This window comes from Erpetoichthys calabaricus, chromosome 7 (genome assembly GCF_900747795.2).
Source record: "Erpetoichthys calabaricus chromosome 7, fErpCal1.3, whole genome shotgun sequence".
Taxonomy (NCBI): domain Eukaryota; kingdom Metazoa; phylum Chordata; class Cladistia; order Polypteriformes; family Polypteridae; genus Erpetoichthys; species Erpetoichthys calabaricus.
Genome location: NC_041400.2, coordinates 128,892,566 through 128,915,619, shown reverse-complemented (window position 1 = coordinate 128,915,619; position 23,054 = coordinate 128,892,566). Strand labels below are relative to the sequence as shown.

The 23,054-nt window shown below is 34.9% G+C and overlaps 1 protein-coding gene across 4 annotated transcripts in view; it reads left to right on the top strand.

The window, feature by feature from the left end:
- The window catches only part of lin54 (lin-54 DREAM MuvB core complex component), a 100,234-nt gene extending 91,251 nt beyond the window's left edge, over positions 1-8,983 (top strand). For all 4 annotated transcript variants that reach the window (XM_028805364.2, XM_028805365.2, XM_028805362.2 and 1 more), the window contains 3 exons: positions 2,279-2,416; positions 6,488-6,687; positions 8,516-8,983. In XM_028805364.2, coding sequence (XP_028661197.1) covers positions 2,279-2,416; positions 6,488-6,687; positions 8,516-8,717 — 540 coding nt within the window. In that variant the 3' untranslated portion in view covers positions 8,718-8,983. The remainder of the gene's footprint in view (positions 1-2,278; positions 2,417-6,487; positions 6,688-8,515) is intronic.
- The last annotated feature ends 14,071 nt before the right edge of the window (positions 8,984-23,054 follow it).

The window sequence follows — 23,054 nt, the reverse complement described above, 5'->3', positions numbered from 1 at the left end:
AAAGAGCAAAAATCCATGAATACATCCTGCCTTGTGTCAGTAGTATAGGTTGGTGATTGTAGTGTTTTCAGTTTACTGTAATGGCCTGCACAGTCATCAGATCTCAATGCAGTAGATCACATTTGGGGAAAGTTGAGAGACTAAGGCTGGAGGCTAAGAGCATAAATATGTGGCCAAAAAGATGCAGAAATTGCTTGATGCTGTTTTCCCCAGCATTTTTAAAGAATGCTTCAAGTGTCATTTTAAATCAATTCCTTGTATAATGTGCAAAAAAGGTCCCAGTATTAGACAGGTATGCCAAATAACATTGCAACTAAGTGCATGTACAATATAAACTAGTAAAAGTTAATTAGATAAAGCATTCTCCAGTTTTCCAAGCCATTAAATACAGTGCATCCAGAAAGTATTCACAGCGCATCACTTTTTCCACATTTTATTATGTTACAGCCTTATTCCAAAATGGATTAAATTCATTTTTTTCCTCAGAATTCTACACACAACACCCCGTAATGACAACGTGAAAAAAGTTTACTTGAGGTTTTTGCCAATTTATTAAAAATAAAAAAAACTGAGAAATCACATGTACATAAGTATTCACAGCCTTTGCTCAATACTTTGTCGATGCACCTTTGGCAGCAATTACAGCCTCAAGTCTTGTTGAATATGAAGCCACAAGCTTGGCACACCTATCCTTGGCCAGTTTCGCCCATTCCTCTTTGCAGCATCTCTCAAGCTCCATCAGGTTGGATGGGAAGCGTTGGTGCACAGCCATTTTAAGATCTCTCCAGAGATGTTCAATCGGATTCAAGTCTGGGCTCTGGCTGGGCCACTCAGGGACATTCACAGAGTTGTCCTGAAGCCACTCCTTTGATATCTTGGCTGTGTGCTTAGGGTCGTTGTCCTGCTGAAAGATGAACCGTTGCCCCAGTCTGAGGTCAAGAGCGCTCTGGAGCAGGTTTTCATCCAGGATGTCTCTGTAGATTGCTGCAGTCATCTTTCCCTTTATCCTGACTATTCTCCCAGTTCTGCCGCTGAAAAACATCCCCACAGCATGATGCTGCCACCACCATGCTTCACTGTAGGGATGGTGCCAGGTTTCCTCCAAACGTGACACCTGGCATTCACACCAAAGAGTTCAATCTTTAGCTCATCAGACCAGACAATTTTCTTTCTCGTGGTCTGAGAGTCCTTCAGGTGCCTTTTGGCAAACTCCAGGTGGGCTGCCATGTGCCTTTTACTAAGGAGTGGCTTCCGACTGGCCACTCTACCATACAGGCCTGATTGCTAGATTGCTGCAGAGATGGTTGTCCTTCTGGAAGGTTCTCCTCTCTCCACAGAGGACCTCTGGAGCTCTGACAGAGTGACCATCGGGTTCTTGGTCACCTCTATGACTAAGGTCCTTCTCCCCTGATCTCTCAGTTTAGATGGCCGGCCAGCTCTAGGAAGAGTCCTGCTGGTTTCGAACTTCTTCCACTTACGGATGATGGAGGCCACTGTGCTTATTGGGACCTTCAAAACAGCAGAAATGTTTCTGTAACCTTCCCCAGATATGTGCCTCGAGACAATCCTGTCTCGGAGGTCTACAGACAATGCCTTTGACTTCATGCATGGTTTGTGCTCTGACATGAACTGTCAACTGTGGGACCTTATATAGACAGGTGTGTGCCTTTCCAAATCATGTCCAATCAACTGAATTTACCACAGGTGGACTCCAATTAAGCTGCAGAAACATCTCAAGGATGATCAGGGGAAACAGGATGCACCTGAGCTCAATTTTGAGCTTCATGGCAAAGGCTGTGAATACTTACGTACATGTGCTTTCTCAATTTTTTTATTTTTAATAAATTTGGAAAAACCTCAAGTAAACTTTTTTCATGTTGTCATTATGGGGTGTTGTGTGTAGAATTCTGAGAAAAAAAGTGAATTTAATCCATTTTGGAATAAGGCTGTAACATAACAAAATGTGGAAAAAGTGATGCACTGTGAATACTTTCCGGATGCACTGTAAATTCAAAGGGTACAGTTTATTGCTTGTAGACCATGCTAATTTTCTGGGTGTGTTTGAGGGCTAACAACCAAAACTGCTAGTTTATATCTATTCCATCATCTAATGTAAGTTCTGGTTGAAAGATTAATTGCTCTCATTTTTTGAATACTTTTATTTGAAACATTTTTTCCCTCATAGCTTAATCCTTCATTGATTTTTTTACATGATATTGTGACGTTTTTTTTCCAGTTTGGCTGTTTAAGGTTGTAAAACAGTTTTAATTGTTTCCAGGCTTGCCTGGATCGGAATCCTGAAGCTTTCAAGCCGAAGATTGGAAAAGGAAAAGAAGGTGAATCGGACCGCAGGCACAGTAAAGGCTGTAACTGCAAGCGGTCAGGTTGTCTTAAGAATTATTGCGAGTGCTATGAGGTTAGTTCTGTTAAACAATAATTCTTCTAGTGAAGTATTATAGTTTAATATTGCAGATATGTGATTGATAGAGGACTACTGCAATTAAGACAAATTTTTTTTTTTTCTTCTCCTCTTCATGATATTTGACTTTTGTTTTTAGTATATTCTAGGGTACTGTATGCGTGGGTAAGATGTGCTTTTAGTGAAATTTACTGACTGTGAAATGCAATTCTGATGTATTTTGAAAGTTATATATGCTATTATCTGCTGCTAAACATTGTGTTGGCCTCTTACAATTTTCTTTTAAAATAAATTACTTATTTATGCCGAAGTGCTCTGTGTTTGTTATGTCAAAAAAAATAGAAAGCCGGCTACTTTAAAAGCATTATATTAAGTACTGTATATTTGACCTTCTTTCTGATGTGTAGTTTGGAGTGCAGAAAGAAAAACAAGAGGCAGCAGTATTGCATATTTTATTTATCTTCACAACACTTCAAAGTCCTAACTATAAAGCTTTGAATGATTTAGTTAATATATGATATGATTCATTTGTATATCCTTTCAATTTTGAAGTGAATTTAATGAAATCCAGTTTCATAAATACACGTATCAGTGGAGAATAATTTGTTTCTACTTGTTAGCTGGATTTAATTTCAAACATACATCAGCAGGAGCTGAAGTGACAATGTTCAGGTGGAATCTTGTTGTAATGTAATTCATGGAGTCATAAAAATATTTTGTTATAATAGAAATTTTGTTATAACGAATATAAGGAAAATACATATACAGTGGAACCTCGGTTCACGACCATAATTCGTTCCAAAACTCTGGTCATAAACCGATTTGGTCGTGAACCGAAGCAATTTCCCCCATAGGATTGTATGTAAATACAATTAATCCGTTCCAGACCATACGAACTGTATGTAAATATTTTTTTTTTAAGTTTTTAAGCAGAAATATAGTTAATTAAACCATAGAATGCACAGCGTAATAGTAAACTAAATGTAAAAACATTGAATAACACTGAGAAAACCTTGAACAACAGAGAAAACTAACACTGCAATAGTTCGCGCTATAGCGCTACCAACCGCTGGCTAAAAACACTTTTTTTTTAATGAGTTTGAAGCACAGGGAAGAAAATGAACATTTGAAAAATCCGTAATTTAATAAACCACCAAGAAAAGTAACATTGCAACAATACACGCTACGAACCGATCGCTGTTAACAGAAGTGAAAACGAAATCAAGCCCAGTGCATTCTTTAACTGCCTTCTCTACCTTATGAGTCCAGCCCTCTCTCTGACTCGCGCTGCCTGTGTGTGTGCGCATCTGTTTCTCTCTTGCGCTGCCTGTGTGTGTGCGCACGGCCCTCTCTCTCCCGCTGCCTGTGTGTGTGCGTCTGTCTCTGTCTCCCACTGCCTGTGTGTGTGTGTGTGTGTGTGTCTCGCGCGCTCTCTCTCTTGCTTGCTGCACAGGAAATGCACAGGGAGAGACTGAACATGTACAAACCGAAAGGGAAACTGGCTTGTTCGTATACCAAGTGTGTGGTCGTGAACCGATTTGTACATGTACCGAGACGTTCATGAACCGAGGTTCCACTGTACTGTTGTGACCAAGGTCGCCGGTGATACACCATCTCTAATGGCAGCAGTGCAAGGACAACTCTGTAGCTGCTCAGCTGTGGCGTACTGCGTAGTGTCCTTTTCGCATGATGTTTACAATATTTAACACCCAACTGGGATACATCTTTCTGTCTCTCATTCATCTAACTGTTACCTAAACTTGACAATACCTGTATTTACGTATATTAAAAAAAAAAAAAAAAAAGCACTTCTTGAAATTGCAAAACATATTTTATTTGAAAATGAGACATTAGATATAGCTTTTTACTTTGCACCCTCCCCCACTATAATCTATCAGCTTTGGGGATAATCTATCGTCTTTGGGGGAGGAGTGAAAGCTTTAGATTCATCAAGATTTCAATTTCCGGTTTTCAACGGATCTTGATATTTTAGGGCCCCGATACAGAAAACATTGATATCTCAATGATGGGTGTGTGTCTGTGTGTCAACAGTTTCTTGAGGATGGTCTAGAACTAAAATGAATGGATGGAAAAATACCAAATTCGAAATTTAAGCCTGTTATGAGATGACGATGTGCTGATCAGTTTTTGAGCCAAATCATGCAAGAAAAAGAAGCACTCTAGAGGAATCATCAAATGGATTTTTGATGATATCTTGAAAATTATGGCAATCTATAATTCTTCATTTAATTTTGAATTCTTCTTGTCAATTGCTATTGTAATGACCTATTTTATGATCAGAAAGATCAGCATCAGAGCGGTAAATAATTACTGAAACGTTATAGAATAGTTCGGGTATCTTGGTTCCTAGGGCACAAAGCCTACTCACGTCCAAATTTTTTTTATAGAAGTACAAGTATGAATGCAGAGTAAAAATAAGATGTTAAATGTAAGTTCTTTATAGAAATACAAACACGCGTCCAATTTTTTTTTTTTTTGTGTTCAGGTTCTGACCTCTGATTTTTAACTTTGTCTTCCATTTTTTTCGATTCTTCAAAATTGTTGACAGCATTGAAGGCACAATTCCAAATGCTTTCACATCATTTTTCTTCATTACAGACTCAATTTTTTCTAGGATTGTTACTTCTTCTTTCACTGTAAACTGACACAGTTTCTCTCTTTTTTTTTTTTGTTCATGAAACTTGAACAGTATAATATCTGCAGATGACACAAGTACCCACGCAAACACTCAGAATTCAGAGCTGTGTATGATGCCTTGCCAAGACTGCCCGAGACAGGAAAATTTTGCAAGACTGTCACTTTCTTTTGGTCTAACTAGAAAGAGACAGCCTGTTGCAGGTTTCCTGAGACTTGGCGAAAGTGTATGCATGACAATAAGCATTTTTGCATCGCATTATTATCTTCGGTGACCATTTTTGGTCAAAAAATGTTCGTTATACATTTTGTTAAAACGAAATCCATTTAACATGATGACGTATGAATGTTTGTCTGGGCTTCATTACTTTGGTATTTGCTATAATGGTATTTGACCTGTATTAACAAATATAGAGCAAATATATGTCAAATAAAATGGCATAAAGATGTCAAGTATACATTATATAAGCTTGTCCATTTAGGATGCTGAAGACAAACTAACTTGAGCAATATGACCCATAAGTGTACTTTAATAATTTGAAATAGCATTGTTTATTTAAAATGTGCTTTTTTGTGTTTTTATTTATAGTATTTGCCAACTCATTTTTACAGTTATTCAGCGTTGTGAATCATATAGACTATTTAAACTTCTAAAACCAGTGATCTGTGAGTTTTTATTTATTTATTTATTTTTCCACAGCTCATGTGTGTCACTATTAAGGCAGATGAGTATCTCCAAAAACAAAACATTAATATGTGTTTACGTTTATACAGTGCTTGTAATTACTGTGAAATTCATGTAAAAATCAGTATTTTTGGCTTCCATGTGGTTTCCATCTGGTCGTTTTTCTGGATTTGCAAGAGTGTTCAGTGTCACTTTCTTTAATGTTCCATCAAGTTAATTGACAATAGAGTTGTTTCTGTAAACTGATGAAGTCTGAATAAAGGAAGGTCAATGAGTTGTGCATGTATTAACGTTACTTGTCCTAAAAAGTTACCAAAAACTATGAGCGCAGTATATAGTATGCATTACTTACATATTTATTAGAAGTTGAGCATTCAATGGTCAAGTGATGTGCTGGGGAAGGATTTTCTTTTAACCTTAGTAAATCTTGAGAGATTTCATTTTTCATGTATGTATGTATGTATGTGAATTAGTACTTCATCCTTAACCAAAATGAATAAGTATTATTGCACATTATTAGTGCTGATAGGCACACAGACATAGAATCTGATGAATGGTATGTGAATTCTAGACCTCAACAAGTTCTTGTTTTGTTGTGAAGATATGTTAAAATTACACAATACATGCAAGTACTGTATGTGTAACGTTTTTTTAAAATCTTGCATTTCAACTCAAATAATATTTAATAGTGAGAATTATTCTTGATTAATTTCTTTTTTTTTTTTTAGGCAAAAATCATGTGTTCTTCAATATGTAAATGCATTGGTTGTAAAAATTTTGAGGAAAGTCCAGAAAGAAAGACTTTAATGCACTTGGCAGATGCAGCTGAAGTACGTGTTCAGCAACAAACGGCAGCCAAAACAAAACTTTCCTCTCAGATCTCTGACCTGTTAACAAGAACGCCAGCTGTCACAAGTGGGAGTGGAAGGTTAGTAAGGAAATTTAAATGTTGATCTATGCAAAAATTATTTAAATTTTTTTGTACAAGGTTGAGGCATCAGCCCTAACAGAAATACTATGTGTAATTTTTATCAGATGGTGGGGTGCTTTTGTGGATTCTGCTAATGATTTAATTCCATTCTGTAAAACAAGCTACTCAGCTGTCACTATAAAATATAACCTTCTGCCAGCCAAGTGCCCTTTTGCTAATGATTTTCAAAATAATAATGTGTTAAGGTTTTTCAATAGAAGAACATTTAGTATAAATGTATCATAATTAGTGAGAAATACAAAAATAAGTAAAGAAAAATCTAAGAAGATAGCTTCCTGTTTATTTACTTCACCATAGAGAATGTACTGTATATGAGATCTTTTATTTTGGATGATGTATAAATGAGATTTTTCCTTTTAATTAGCTATTTGGTAATTATAGGTTTATAGCCCAGTTATTGTCATGCATACAGAGTATAGTAATTTTTATAATGTGCTGAACAATGTGCAACAAGTTGCCACCATTAGTAAGTATAACTACCACACCCTGAAAGATCTGCCTGACAAATCTCAGAACAGATTGGTCATATAAATACATATTTTATTAAGAACAATACTATAAACAACGGTATTTGAGGGAAAAATCAACATAGTAGAGTATTGTGATGATATGAATGAAAGAGTCCTGATGCCATGTTAAGAGTGAACATACTGTGCAATACATCAAATTGATAAATAAAGCAAACAGTGGCCTTATACATCACACCGTATCTATCGTGTAGTAAAAGTTGCATGGTCTTTCATTTGTCTCTAATTTATCTTAGTCTGCTATAAATACATTTAAGTAGTTTATGGTACATCATAAATTTCTCATGTTTGACTAGCATTTGTTGTTTGAAATATTTGATTCACAGCATGTTAAACCTTTCTTCACCTTCTTGTTGAGGCATAACATTAATACTGCATACATTTAACAAGAGGAATTGCTTTTTAGGTATTATGTAGTATTCAAGTTGCTTTTTAATTGACAAAGGGATTTGGTTTTCTCATAATAAGCCACTTTTTCTAATTCCATCGCTAGCCAATAAATAGTACTGGGCATGCATCATTAATTTTGCTAATTTTATCTATTTCCTCTTTATTGTTTTTTTTCTTTTCTTTCAGTTCCCCAAATAAAGTGTTTTTTTCTTTCACATAGTTCAGTTTCAATTAGTACGTTTTCAAGTGTAGTTTAAGAATTTGCTTATATTTTTAAGAATTTAAATGATTGTAATGAACTTTGCTTTTTTTATCATTATTCTGCTTGTTTTGCATAATCCACATGTGAACTGCTACAATCGTATGCTCACATCATTCAAAAGCATGTATTTTTTTTCTAAAATATTGTTAAATAAATCAATTCTGGAAAACTCTGTCATGAATTTTAAACAGAACATACTAAGACACACACAAGCATTTAAGTTGAAGACCTGCCCCGTACACCCAATCCTGGCCGTCCAATCATTGGTGAGGAGTCCAGCCTGGTAGGAGTTCACATTGCTAAAATTGCATTTCACATGATAGTGACATGTCAAAGTTTCTTGAGTGACATGTAAAACTAAAACTTAAAAATAAAATGAATATATGATAACATGATCAGGAATTTGCTTCAGATTTGTGCATCCCAGTGTTTGTAGTGCTTAGAAGCTCTAAGTAGTTTACATCAAAAGCATGAAAATGTGTTTATTTTGATCTTTGTATTGGTGTTAACAGTAGATTTTTTGTTAATTTATTTAAAACTGTATGGGAAAGTCGATCCAGTGTCATAATTATTAATTCTGTTGCAGGTTGCCCTACACATTTGTCACCAAAGAAGTAGCTGAAGCCACTTGTGAATGTTTATTGGAACAGGCAGAGGAAGCAGAGAGGGCGAATGTTTCCCAAGCTTTGGCAGAAAGAATGATTCTAGAGGAGTTTGGAAGATGCCTCAGGAGAATTATAAACTCTGCGGGAAAGGCAAAATCAGATTCCTGTTCTGTTAATTGCTAGATGATATTTGAACATTTCTGTCTATGTCCACTTGAAAAACTACAATATGTTCATTTACAAACAGAAGAAAAGACTTAATTGGATAAAATATGCTTCATGTAAGGACACAAGTGAACAGCTGTTTTGAACAGCACTACTGAAGTGCACTTGAAAAGAAAAGTGATTAATTTGTGTGACACATCTTTTAGTGACCTCTTTTTGTGTGTGTGTGTATATATATATCTATGTGTGTGTATGTATGTGTGTGTGTGTGTGTGTGTATATATATATATATATATATATATATATATATATATATATATATATATATATATATATATATAAATGTATATACATACACACACACACACACACACACACACACACACACATACATATATGTATCTGTATGTATGTATATATGTATGTAGATTTGTATGTATGTGTGTATAGTAAAAAGTAAATTCATATTTTTATGAAATGTTTGCTCGTTCTGTCTTATGTTTTTTCCTTGTCATTGTATGCTGGTCTTTTAACTCTTTTAATATATATTTTTGACATGAGAAGGTTACATTTCTGTTCCACCCATACTAGGATAACAAAGCATAGCTTTATTTTAGTTAATAATATTAACTGATTTTACAAGGTTAGTAACTAAGATTGCTTGCATAACAAAGTAATCTACTATTGCTGCATCATAATGTAATGAATACGAATAATGAATATGTTTTTGTCTTGATTTATATCCACATTTAAATAATACATAACTATTTTTTTTAGTAGTTCTTGACACTGATCACATGTATGCCAGATAATCACTAATAGCTGAGGGATTTTTTTTTTTTTTTTTAAGAAACTTACTTGGAAAGTTTATCAAAAAATTATGTGTTATAGGTTCCCACCTTCTAGTAATGAGATTACTATCAGGCCAGTTGTAAAACTACAAATTAATTTTGAAACTACAATTATGTTCAATAACTTTTTTTGCATTTCATTAACAAGAAACATGGTTGTCTGGTTTTTGTTTAAGGAAAATAACTTAAGATGTTTACAAAAAGAAAAAAAATAGTATTCAGATGTATATGTGCAAAGAATTAATATCTTTGTAAAATAAAATAACCTTAAGCAGTTTCATGGAAAATTGTCATTTGCTTGATATACATCTTTCCTAAGTTGTATGCAAAAACTAAAGTCATTTATCAAATAGTTTTATTTAACTTACTACATATATACTTGCATTAAATAAAATGCCTAATCACGTTTTCTGTTTTTCATCTGGTTAGAAAGGGTAGCATTTAAAAAAATAAAATAAAATAAAAAAATAAAGGCGGTATTTAAGAGAAAACCAAGAGAAAGGTAAGTTTACACAATTAAAGTATGTTCTGTGTTTGTAATTGTGGTCAAGTTTATAAAATTTTAAATCATACCTTCAGCATCATTATTTGGAATAACAATTCTGCTTGCTCCTGGTATTGCTTGTAAAAGTGGTGCCTTGTCTTTCAAGCTCCAGAAGTTGCATTTAGACACTTCATACTATGATAGTCTTTTCTATCTTTATGGTCCTGTCATTAGTACTTTATACATTTCTCAACTTTTTACTTTTAAAGAAGTTTTTGGAGAAGGCTGAACTGATTGAATCTATTTAGTTGTCCTTATTTTCTTTTCTTTAAGTTTTTATAGATTTTATGATAAAAAATATAGTGATCCCATAGAGTATGCCAATTACATTTTCTTTTCCTCTAGTGGCAGTATGTTTTTTCCCTTCTTCTTTCCTTTTTTCTTTCATCTTTCTGTTTCAAATGAAAAGGACATTTGTTTCTAAAGCTAGTTAAAATGATTAGAATTGACCTCATAAAAATACATTATGCATTAGATATGAGTTTTAAAAGAGTGTGTAACACTTTACTGTCCATAATTTTGAAGCTTGTGTAATTATTACATCAGCTTTATTATCAGTTACAGTATCTACTATTGAAAGGTTTTAATTATGAATTTCTTGTTTTTCCTTTTCCTGTCTTGTTTGCTAAGTCCTTATAATGATTTAACTTAATCTGCCAATGCCAATTTTATTTTTGTACAACAGTCATGTAACCAAGCGTTCCAGAGATTTATATTGCAAGATGTCCTTTTTTGTGTTGTTTTTTGTTTTGTTTTTTTTAGACAAAACGGGGAAAAAATAAAGTTTAAAAGAGTGTCTAATTTGTATATGACATCAACAGTGACACCACATAGTTTTTAATTTGTGTATATATGTGTAGATTTATATTTATACCCTGCCTCCTTTCCCCCAAAAAAAAAAAAAAACCTAACCTGTTCTGATTCAGGCTAGGGGTTTGTCAAATGATTTGTAAAGAAATGTAAATTTGATTAAGTAAATAATTGCTTGTTAAAGCTTCTTTGTACTTTATTAAGTTTTAAACTATTGCAGTATCTTTTCCTTAACCTAAACCGCTGTACTAATATGTAAATATTGCATTTTATTCACAATTGCTCCTTTGTGATACGTATTTAAATTCTGTGTAGTACTTCTAGATTGTATGTATTGGTATGATCATTGCATATAATAATTTGGAAGCAGAATCCACTGTATTTTGTTTCTTTAATTTCCAACATGCTTTGTATACATGTTTTGTTTGTGACACATAGAGAGTCATTTAATTTATAAGTCTTTTTACACTCTAAACTGAAGCATTATGACAGCGGCAATTGATTAAATTCTCACCTGAAAAGAATATTTTTTTTAATTATTTACAACTTTAAGAGAGCTATATTTGGTAAACATACCTAAAATGTTCAGTGACAGTCTATATTGTAAGCATATTATAAAGCAAATAAAATTTATACAATTCTGTAGCATGGTTTGTTTTAGTGATTGTTTTGAAGATGCAACATGAAACAACGAAGCTCACTGAAGATTTTTTTTTTTTGCTGTATATCATGGTGGCAGACTTCGATCCTAGAGGGCAACAGTGGCTGCAGGTTTTTTTTTTACCACTTTAATTAATGACCAGTTTTAATTTCTAATTAACTTTTGCCTTCATTTTAATTGACTTGCTACTTAAGACTCAGACCCCTCATTTGATTTTGTTTTTTTTTTTCTTAATTAGCAACCAAACAATAACAAGATACCAAATGAGCCGACACATGGCCAGCTAACTTGCGTCCACCATGCAATATTTGAAAATAAAGAAACATGAAAGTCTCAGTAATTTTGATATACTCTGGTCTCCAAAACATTTTAACAGTCATCTTAGGAAAAAGAAGAAGAAAAAAAGTTTCTGAAATGTCTGCTCTGGCAGAATAAGAGCATTAGCAGGTAATGGAATTAAATAACAGGTTTAATTAAGAGCAAGAATCAGCTTCTAATTAAGAAATCAGTTTGAGTTTGATGCCCAGACTTAGCTGGTTATCTGTTGACGTGCTTAACATCTTATTTTTGTTTGGTTTCCATTTATGGAAAAAGATCCTATTCAGATGACTGTCTTATAAAAACGTGGCAATTAAAATGAAGGAAAAAAGTCAATTAACAGCAGAATTTAGTTGCTAATTAAGATAGTGGCAGGAAGGAAAAGCTGCAGCAACAGTGGCCCTCCAGGGTAGGAGTTGTACACCCCTTCTGTATTATGGGGGGCATCGAACTTTTGGAATTGCTCAATGGCTTGGGAGTAGGGTGTAGTTATCAAGTACTGCTAAATATCGTATACTTACAGAGTAGTTAATCAGTCTGCTGAGTGGCATTGTGTCGAGTTGATTTGGTGCATATTTATGGAGTTTATTGTGCAGGTGGCTTAGCCAATTTTTTTCCAAGCCACCAGGGCATATTTTCAAGATAATTATGGTGGTTTTTTTTGACACTGACAAACTTGTTGATAAAGAGTTTGTTTCCTGTGGATAGACTATTAATCACTGAGCTTACATTGAACTGCTGAGACTTCTACTGGAAAGCATAAGAAGAAAAAAAAAACCATATCAGTCATCAGTTTCTCAGGTTTTGGTTACTGTGCACACCTGTAATGGCCATTTCTCACTCGCTGTGACTTTTCATTCAAAAAGTTAAAATTCAGATCGGACTGTTAGAAATACAGGAAAAATCACAGAAGTCTGTAGACATGGCACCAAAAGATGAGTACAGCAGATGTTTCCAGGAATGGGAGAAGCACTGGGACAAGTTGTTTGCATTTCAAGGAGAGTATTTTGATGATAACTAAAAGAACCTTGTTTTTCCTTTTTAATAATTTCTGGAATTTTTTGGGTTACCCCTGGTATGTAGTACCTCTGTGGCAAAGGCTGTTATCTGCTTCACTGGAGGTCATTCTTTAATAGGCAAAAAAAAAACCAAAACAAAAAAACATTTGTGTATATAATATATATACAGTGCATCCGGAAAGTATTCACCGCACATCACTTTTTCCATATTTTGTTATGTTACAGCCTTATTCCAAAATGGATTAAATTCATTTTTTTCCTCAGAATTCTACACACAACACCCCATAATGACAATGTGAAAAAAGTTTACTTGAGGTTTTTGCAAATTTATTAAAAATAAAAAAACTGAGAAATCACATGTACATAAGTATTCACAGCCTTTGCTCAATACTTTGTCGATGCACCTTTGGCAGCAATTACAGCCTCAAGTCTTGTTGAATATGATGCCACAAGCTTGGCACAACTATCCTTGGCCAGTTTCGCCCATTCCTCTTTGCAGCACCTCTCAAGCTCCATCAGGTTGGATGGGAAGCATCAGTGCACAGCCATTTTAAGATCTCTCCAGAGATGTTCAATCGGATTCAAGTCTGGGCTCTGGCTGGGTAACTCAAGGACATTCACAGAGTTGTCCTGAAGCCACTCCTTTAATATCTTGGCTGTGTGCTTAGGGTCGTTGTCCTGCTGAAAGATGAACCGTCGCCCAGTCTGAGGTCAAGAGCGCTCTGGAGCAGGTTTTCATCCAGGATGTCTCTGTACATTGCTGCAGTCATTTTTCCCTTTATCCTGACTATTCTCCCAGTTCCTGCCGCTGAAAAACATCCCCACAGCATGATGCTGCCACCACCATTCTTCACTGTAGGGATGGTGCCAGGTTTCCTCCAAACGTGACGCCTGGCATTCACACCAAAGAGTTCACAATTCCTTTGACTTCATGCTTGGTTTGTGCTCTGACATGAACTGTCAACTGTGGGACCTTATATAGACAGGTGTGTGCCTTTCCAAATCATGTCCATTCAACTGAATTTACCACAGGTGGACTCCAATTAAGCTGCAGAAACATCTCAAGGATGATCAGGGGAAACAGGATGCACTTGAGCTCAATTTCGAGCTTCATGGCAAAGGCTGTGAATACTTATGTACATGTGCTTTCTCAATTTTTATATTTTTAATAAATTTGCAAAAACCCCAAGTAAACTTTTTTCATGTTGTCATTATGGGGTGTTGTGTGTAGAATTCTGAGGAAAAAAATGAATTTAATCCATTTTGGAATAAGGCTGTAACATAACAAAATGTGGAAAAAGTGATGTGCTGTGAATACTTTCCGGATGCACTGTATATAGATATATATATATATATATACACACACACCAATTACCTACTTGATTTAGCTAAATGATATGTTGCTTTCCTTGATAAGATAAATTTGCCCCAGCACCAAATCCTGTTATTGGACATATGCACATATAAATAAAATAATTAGTGCAGTATGAACTAAGCCAAATGAGACCATTACCTAACAATTCAATGCAATTCTCTATTTGACAGAGTAGGAATGCTGCAGTCAATAGTATGCAAACCTGAATTTAAGTCTAAATGTTTAATGATTGCAGTGTACCTTGCATCAGAGGATTTAAAAGTGTTACTTACAGTTTGGGTATAAAAGGTTAGTTCTATTACTGGGGATAAAGTAAGATTTTGGCTGCACTACGGTTAGAGAGCTAAAATGGTATTTGAAATTTGCCTGTAATTCTTATGAACATTTGGGGAAAAACAGGATTTCTTTCATAAAAGTCTGACAAAGAATAGTTTAAAGGCAAACAAGATTATTGGTAACAGTAAAGAATTATATATTTGTTAGGGCTTCTATAAATGCAGTTACTTTTAGTCATTTACTTGGAAATATCTGTATATTGCATGTGGTTGGCTTTATTTTTAGATATAAACAATATCATTTTTTGATGTTTTGTTATTTTAGATTAGAATGTTTGACACAAAAAATCTTAATCCATCCATTATCCAACCCACTATATCCTAACTACAAGGTCACGGGGGTCTGCTGGAGCCAATCCCAGCCAACACAGGGCACAAGGCAGGAAACAAACCCTGGGCAGGGTGCCAACCCACCACAGAAAATCTGAATCTTGAAACTGATTGTTCAGTCTGTAATCTGATGAGAGTCTACATTATTAAGTGTCATAAATGTATTAATACTCCTTAGAGAAATTTTACATGTTCCTGATTTCTTATTTGTCATGTTAGCAGCTATTCAGGATAATTCCTAAATGGCTTCTATTTTAATTATTTAATTCACAATATTGTACAAAGCTGGCACGTAAACAGATTTTTTTTTGTTCTTTGTAATGCTGTCAGAGCAAGCCAGTTTGAAATTTTCCAACTTTGTTGTTCTCTGTTCCTGATCAAGTTTTTACCATTCTAATTTTAAGGTGCATTTGAATTTAATGGATAAAGCACCTGCTCTTGTAGTCATTTAAGTCTGCCCACATGAATCAATGGACCGATTTTTGTTTAAATTTGTCAGGAAAGTTCAAAATTTGTTGTAAATTCTTAATACACATTTTAGAAATTTAAAAAACTCTTACTGAATAGCATTGGCAAATTTGCAAACTTACTCCTCTTAAAACAGGAACATTGTAAGCAACCTCAACTATGGATTAGTTTACTGTTTCAGATTTACCTTAAGAGAGGATACTTCACCTTGTGGATTTCTATTGTCTACTCCTCCAACAGCTGCTGCTGACATCAAAACAGAGTAACACCAGCAAAGTTGTGCGTGAAGTCATATCAAGTAAGTTGCATGATATTTATGACCATTAAGGTAAAAAAGGCCAGCAACTTCACATAAGTAGACATGAATGACAGGAGTAAAGAGCTCCCTAACAGTGGCTTGGTGACACTTTATTCATGTAGTGAATAAATAGTGCTACAAATTTACATTACAGTACACTAAAAATGTCCTCATGGCTGCAGTATTTGCAAATCACAATTACTAAGAATTTCGCTGACATAATTTATAAACAAAGAGCCACAGTAAGCTCTTTTCCATCATGAGCTGTGACAGCTAATATTTTTACCTTCAGACTTCAACAGAGATCTTAAATCTCCATTGGATACTTCTTTTAGAAAATTCGTGTTTCATCCATTTGAACTCTGATTAGCCATAGACCTTTTCACAGTCAACAACTAACAGCAGCACATCAATGCCATTTTTTCATTGGTTGTGGTGGACACTGCTGTCTGTGAAAGTTATTTCAACACCCATTTGCTCCATTTACAACTACATTGATATTGTAGTTGTAGTGCTGTAAAAAAACGTTTTTAAATACCCTATCAATACATGTAATTACATTTTATTATCACTTTTATTCGTGAATATGATTCATTTTACAAAAATATTTAATAAACAAAATGTGGTAACTCATTGAATTTAAAGAAAATTTAAAAAATGCTCCAACTTTCAAAATGGTGAAATATTAGGAGGCACCAGAATGTTTCATCATGCATACATTATCTTAGGCCTTAAAAATAAGCATACTTTAAAGATAGTATAAATCCTTTTCAAATTGACTACTACGTTAGAGGAACTGCCTTTTGTATTATGTATTTCAAAGGTAAGAATTGTTTTTAAGATCAATCACGGTGCTGCAAAGTCCAAGGGAAAAATGTTGGTCTTGGACAGTGGCACTTGAATTTCTAATGGGAAAGCCACAGAAGTTGTGATGTGAGGCTCACAACTAATGTTCAGTGCTCTTTATGTTAATACATCAGTGTAAAACATAGGGTATTGGCACTTATAAATATCCACATTAAGCTCTGCTTTGCATCCAAATTCACATTTGCGGACTGTAAATAGAAACTTCATACAAGTGATGAAAAACGCAAAACAAGACTGTACTTAAGTGAATAAGATTTAATAATGATAACATATTTTACATTGTTTCTACTTATTACACATTTCAAATCAAAATAATACACTTTTCTGCAGAATTGTGTTTTGCAATGACCATCAACAAAAGCTAAGTCACTAGGAAAAGCAGAGAAACTACAGGAATTGATCTAATGCTGGAATGTTTTACTAATGGACTGTGCATAGCATGTTCAAGAATTAGCACCAGTGATTTAATGTTATTTCTGTTGCTTAACTTTTTTTTTTTATCCAAGTCGACTTAAAACATTTGAGATATAACTAGTTACATTTGTTTTGTTTTTCCAGTTGGAGCACAGGCAGGTGAAGTGACTTGCACATGGTCACTCAGTGTTAGTAGCAGGATTTGAACCCACAACTGCAGGCTTTGATGTTCAAAGCCTTACCCAGTACACGACACTGCACTACAACTGACTCCCATTGTCTTTGGTAAGTTTGACAATCCAAGAATATCAATGAAAGATGAACATTTATCAAAAAGATGTCTTGTTGATCAGGTTTGTAAAGAAGAGCTGGAGAAGATGGTCATAGAATAAAATCCCAAACCATTAATCTCCAAGCAGGGAAATCATACTGAGTCCAAACGCCTTGTGGTTTCAGTTTAGACTTTTATTATAGACTAGATATTAAGCCCGTTACAATAACGGGCGCTAGAACAGTAGTGCATTCTCTTTGATAATTTTTTTACACTCATTTTCCTATTCTTCTGTAGATCTATTTGCTCTTCTGAGTCTTTCTCTTTTAGTGTTTTTATGACGCTCATTTTCTTTTTCTTCTTTTTTGGGTGGCATGTTGTTAGTAGATAGTCACAGTAATATAGGCTTGTACATCCGTAATATTTTCTGTTACAGTAATACTGGCTTGTATGTGGCTGTAATATGCATCACTGTATTGTGTGCCTTTAATTTTCTCTCGCAGTAATACTGGTTTGTATTTCCGTAAAATGCCTGTAATTTTCTCTGACAGTAATACTGGCTTTGATGTCCGTAATAATTATAGTCAATAATAGTCCGTGTTCTGTCACAACAGTGGGCAATCAGCAGATTCTCCCCAGCAACTGATGTAATGTGTGGCATGCTGTTGATAATTGTGCTTGTGCCATCTCTCCAGCAAGTACTGTGTGTCCCCAGCAAGTATTTTAATCCATGCTGGCTTGCAGCTGATTATTGTATGTGTGGCGTCACCCCAGCAAAGGATTTTATGTGCGTGAAAATAAATCTACTTTTAAAAGTCATCCTATTGTAATATCATGAAAATTCGTATATTTAGGAAAACCCCTTCAACGACTGACACTTTACACTTTACCGGGCCAGGCTTCTTAATCGCAAATCTGACATCCTCAGAGTGAACACTTGCACAACAACAAACACTAATCCCACCTCTTTAGGGAAGCTGGTCTCCGCATCTCAGTACCCGATTGGATTATTCATTCCTTTTATTTTAATTCTTTCCTCATTTACAGAAATCCGATTGGATCGGCTGCGCGATATTTTATAGGTCCCGCCCTCTCTGTCTTGTGTGACGCGTCAGGCAGCCTTTGAAGCATCGCGCCGCGCCCTGTGCATGCGCACTTCATCAGAAGACACACACACACGGACACTGGACGCACACGGGGGTTTTATTAAAGAGGATAATAAAAATCTGTGCTCTATTTGTGGGTAATGATGCTGCTCCTGAGCAAGAGGACTTTTTTTTTTATACATACTGTAGCTAAACTTTGATATGTCTACTACTATGCTAATGGGCATCACCCAACAGAATTTTGCCACCTTTGTGCGTTCGCCCTTCAGTCATGCCCACTTTATTAGGTTATACCCATTCATGTTCATTATTCATTATGCTAATAGCTGACACCTGTCTGCATTTTGCCAGCTTTGTCCGGTATGCTTTTCAACCACCCCTCCTTATTGCTAATCCAACACCCAGTCTTTGGCATTGGCTTTCAGGGAGTCATTTTACACTGGTTGGAGTGGTTACATGTAAGACTCTGTGCATGTCAGTACATTCCGGTGTACTGAGCATCTAATGCTCAATGCAATTCAGTGCTTAACAGTGCTTAAACCGTATTGGTGAGACTAAAATAATGTCTTATAGGGTGCAGAAATGCATAGTAAAAAAAGTACATAATTAAAATAAGTGCTTAATCATATACTGTACATTCTAATTTCTGTGCATACTGTATTCTAATTATTGTGTATGATTGAATATAACAACACCCAGTAAGTGTACTGTAGATATACAGTATTTCCATAAGATCAGGTGAAATTAAATGATTAATAATTTTAATAAGAAGAGAGAAAAAATATGAAGTAAATACTATGTGATGACTAAATCAAACAAAAGATTGAGAGTGTGTTGGTCCTTGCACAGTTAAACATGGAAAAAAAAAAAACTTAGAAATGAAGTAGGGCATGAAAATATGTACTTAGTGTTCATTTTTATATATTTGTGAGTATTAACTCACCATAAATTAGATAGGACACATACAAGATTTTAAAATCTAGTTTAAATTAATAACAACAACAACATTTATTTATATAGCACATTTTCATACAAAAAGTAGCTCAAAGTGCTTTACATAATGGAGAGAAGAAAAATAAAAGACAAAATAAGAAATTAAAATAAGACAACATTAATTAACATAGAAAGGAGTAAGGTCCGATGGCCAGGGTGGACAGAAAAAACAAAAAAAAACTCCAGAAGGCTGGAGAAAAAAATAAAATCTGTAGGGGTTCCAGGCCACGAGACCGCCCAGTCCCCTTTGGGCATTCTACCTAACATAAATGAAATAGTCCTCTTTGTAGTTCGGGTTTTTCACGGAGTCACTTGATGCTGATGGTGATACAGATTTCTGGCTTTTAATCCATCCATCATTGTTGGAACATCATGGTGCTTTGGGTAGATGGTGGTGGCGCATGCCACCACCAACAGGACACTGGAAAAGGAAACAGAAGAGAGAGTAGGGGTTAGTACAGATTTTGAATGAATAGTTATTATACTGAATTAGATATACAGAGTATCAGGATTAAATTGCAGTGAAGTTATGAGAAGGCCATGTTAAAATAATGTGTTTTCAGTAGTTTTTTAAAGTGCTCCACTGTATTAGCCTGGCGAATTCCTACTGGCAGGCTATTCCAGATTTTAGGTGCATAACAGCAGAAGGCCGCCTCACCACTTCTTTTAAGTTTTGCTCTTGGAATTCTAAGGAGACACTCAGTTGAGGATCTGAGGTTACGATTTGGAATATAAGGTGTCAGACATTCCGATATATAAGCCGGGGCGAGATTATTTAAAGCTTTATAAACCATAAGCAGAATTTTAAAGTCAATTCTGAATGACACAGGTAACCAGTGTAGTGACATCAAAACTGGAGAAATGTGTTCGGATTTTCTTTTCCTGGTAAGGATTCTAGCAGCTGCATTCTGCACTAGTTGCAAACGATTGATGTCTTTTTTGGGTAGTCCTGAGAGGAGTGCGTTACAGTAATCTAGCTGACTGAAAACAAACGCATGAACTAATTTCTCTGCATCTTTCGATAATATAAGAGGTCTAACTTTTGCTATGTTTCTTAGGTGAAAAAATGCTGTCCTAGTGATCTGATTAATATGCGATTTAAAATTCAGATTACAATCAACGGTTACCCCTAAGCTTTTTACCTCCGATTTGACTTTTAATCCTAATGCATCCAGTTTATTTCTAATAGCCTCATTGTATCCATTATTGCCAATCACTAAGATTTCGGTTTTTTCTTTATTTAATTTGAGAAAGTTACTATTCATCCATTCTGAGATACAAGTTAGACATTGTGTTAGCGAATCAAGAGATTTGGGGTCATCAGGTGCTATTGATAAATACAGCTGTGTGTCATCAGCATAGCTGTGGTAGCTCACGTTGTGCCCTGAGATAATCTGACCTAATGGAAGCATGTAGATTGAGAAGAGCAGTGGACCCAGCATAGAGCCTTGTGGAACACCATATAGAATATCATGTGTCTTTGAGTTATAATTACCACAACTAACAAAGAATTTTCTCCCTGCCAGGTAGGATTCAAACCAATTTAAGACACTGCCAGAGAGGCCCACCCATTGACTAAGGCGATTCTTAAGAATATTATGATCAATGGTGTCAAATGCGGCACTCAGATCTAAGAGGATGAGAACAGATAAATGGCCTCTGTCTGCATTTACCCGCAAGTCATTTACTACTTTAACGAGTGCAGTTTCTGTGCTGTGATTTGTTCTAAAACCTGACTGAAATTTATCAAGAATAGCATGTTTATTGAGGTGCTCATTTAACTGTATAATGACTGCCTTCTCTAGAATTTTACTTAAGAAAGGCAGGTTAGAGATGGGTCTATAATTTTCAAGAGCAGAGGGATCGAGATTATTTTTCTTAAGTAGGGGTTTAACTACCGCATTCTTAAGACAGTCTGGGAAGACCCCCGTATCTAATGACGAGTTTACTATGTCAAGAACATTATCACTAAGCACGCCCGATACTTCTTTGAAAAAATTTGTTGGTATTGGGTCAAGGGCACAGGTGGAGGGTTTCATTTGAGAAATTATTTTATGTAAATCAGGTAAATCTATCCTAGTGAAAGACTTTAATTTGTTTATTATGGGGTACTGGGGTTTAGGAGGATCCTTAGTGTTGGGGAGATATACTATGTTATTTCTAATATCATTAATTTTTTGATTGAAAAATACAGCGATAGCCTCACAGGTTTTACTGGAAGTACTTAGGAGGCATTCCTTTGAGTTACCTGGGTTTAACAGATGATCAATTGTTGAGAATAAGACTCTGGGATTACTAGCATTGTTATTTATAATCTTAGAGAAATAGCAGCGCCTCTCAAGACGGACTGTGTTATTGTATTCTGTTATTTTAACTTTTAATATTTCATAGTCAATAGTTAGTTTAGTTTTCCTCCATTTACGCTCAGCTCTACGGCATGTTCTCTTTAAATCAGACACTCTTTGGGTCTTCCATGGTATAACAATGCTAGAAGATTTTTTAACTGTCTTTTCAGGTGCAACTAAGTCAACAGCAGCCCTCACTTTAGTATTAAATCTTTCCACCTTACTATTTACATTCTCCTCGCTATTATAGTTGGCACTATAAACGGACTGATTGGTTAGAATGTTTGAAAGTTTTAAAGCTGCTGATGAGTCAAAGAAGCGTTTTTTAACAATATGCTTCTCATGAGTGTTTTCTATCATTATTTCTATATTAAATAGTAGAAGAAAATGGTCTGATAGACCCGTATCAATGACCTGCTTTATATCAACTTTTAGTCCTTTAGTAATTACTAAGTCTAACGTATGACCTGCTTTATGTGTAGGCTGATTAACAAGCTGTCTCAAATCAAAAGAGTCCAGGAGGTTCATAAATTCCTTTACTTTCTGGTCACATTGATTATCTATATGAAAATTAAAGTCGCCGACTATTAACAACCTCTGTTAATTGTATAAACCAGTAGGTTATCAAGTTAATATGTGTTCTTTTAAGTTATAAAATATCTAGTGCTACCACCTCAGTGGGTATTGCCTCTGTTGTCACAATGTATTGTTGCCATGTTGTGATATTCTTTGTAAATAAACAGTATTTTAATAGTAACTCAAATTTTTAACTTGTATGGCTATCTCATTTACCTGTGCATGACCACACATTTGTAGCAATTCTAGTGAAAGCAAATTACTTTATTGCAAAATACTTTCATGTATAGGGTGATGAGTTTAAAGCTGAGTTACTAGTAGTAGAAAAATATTTTAGCAACAGTTTTCAGTGGTGCTGTTGAGTCACACGTAACTTTTTGGCTGAGTTGATTTTATTTGAAGCTTGCTTGTTCTCTACCTATTCAAACTGCACCATGCAAAGAGTAGAAACATCTGTGTGAAATAGTAACAGAATTTGGCCATTAGTCTTGATTATGTAACACAAGGTGGAATGATTTATAAAATGTATTTTTAGAACCATAGAAACCGTACATTAAAAGAATCGGTAATTCTTCATATAACATTTTGTCAGAATTTAGGTACAAAAAATGTCTCATTTACTTAAAACTAGTTCCCTAACTAAGTGAGTTAAATAAATTGAAAGACTGCTTGTCTTTCATATTTCTAACCCATTTTCTGGTATTTTTATCTGTATGAATAAGAGTGTAAAGTACAACGCCTACTGTTACCGATTATTATATTGGCAGTTTCTAG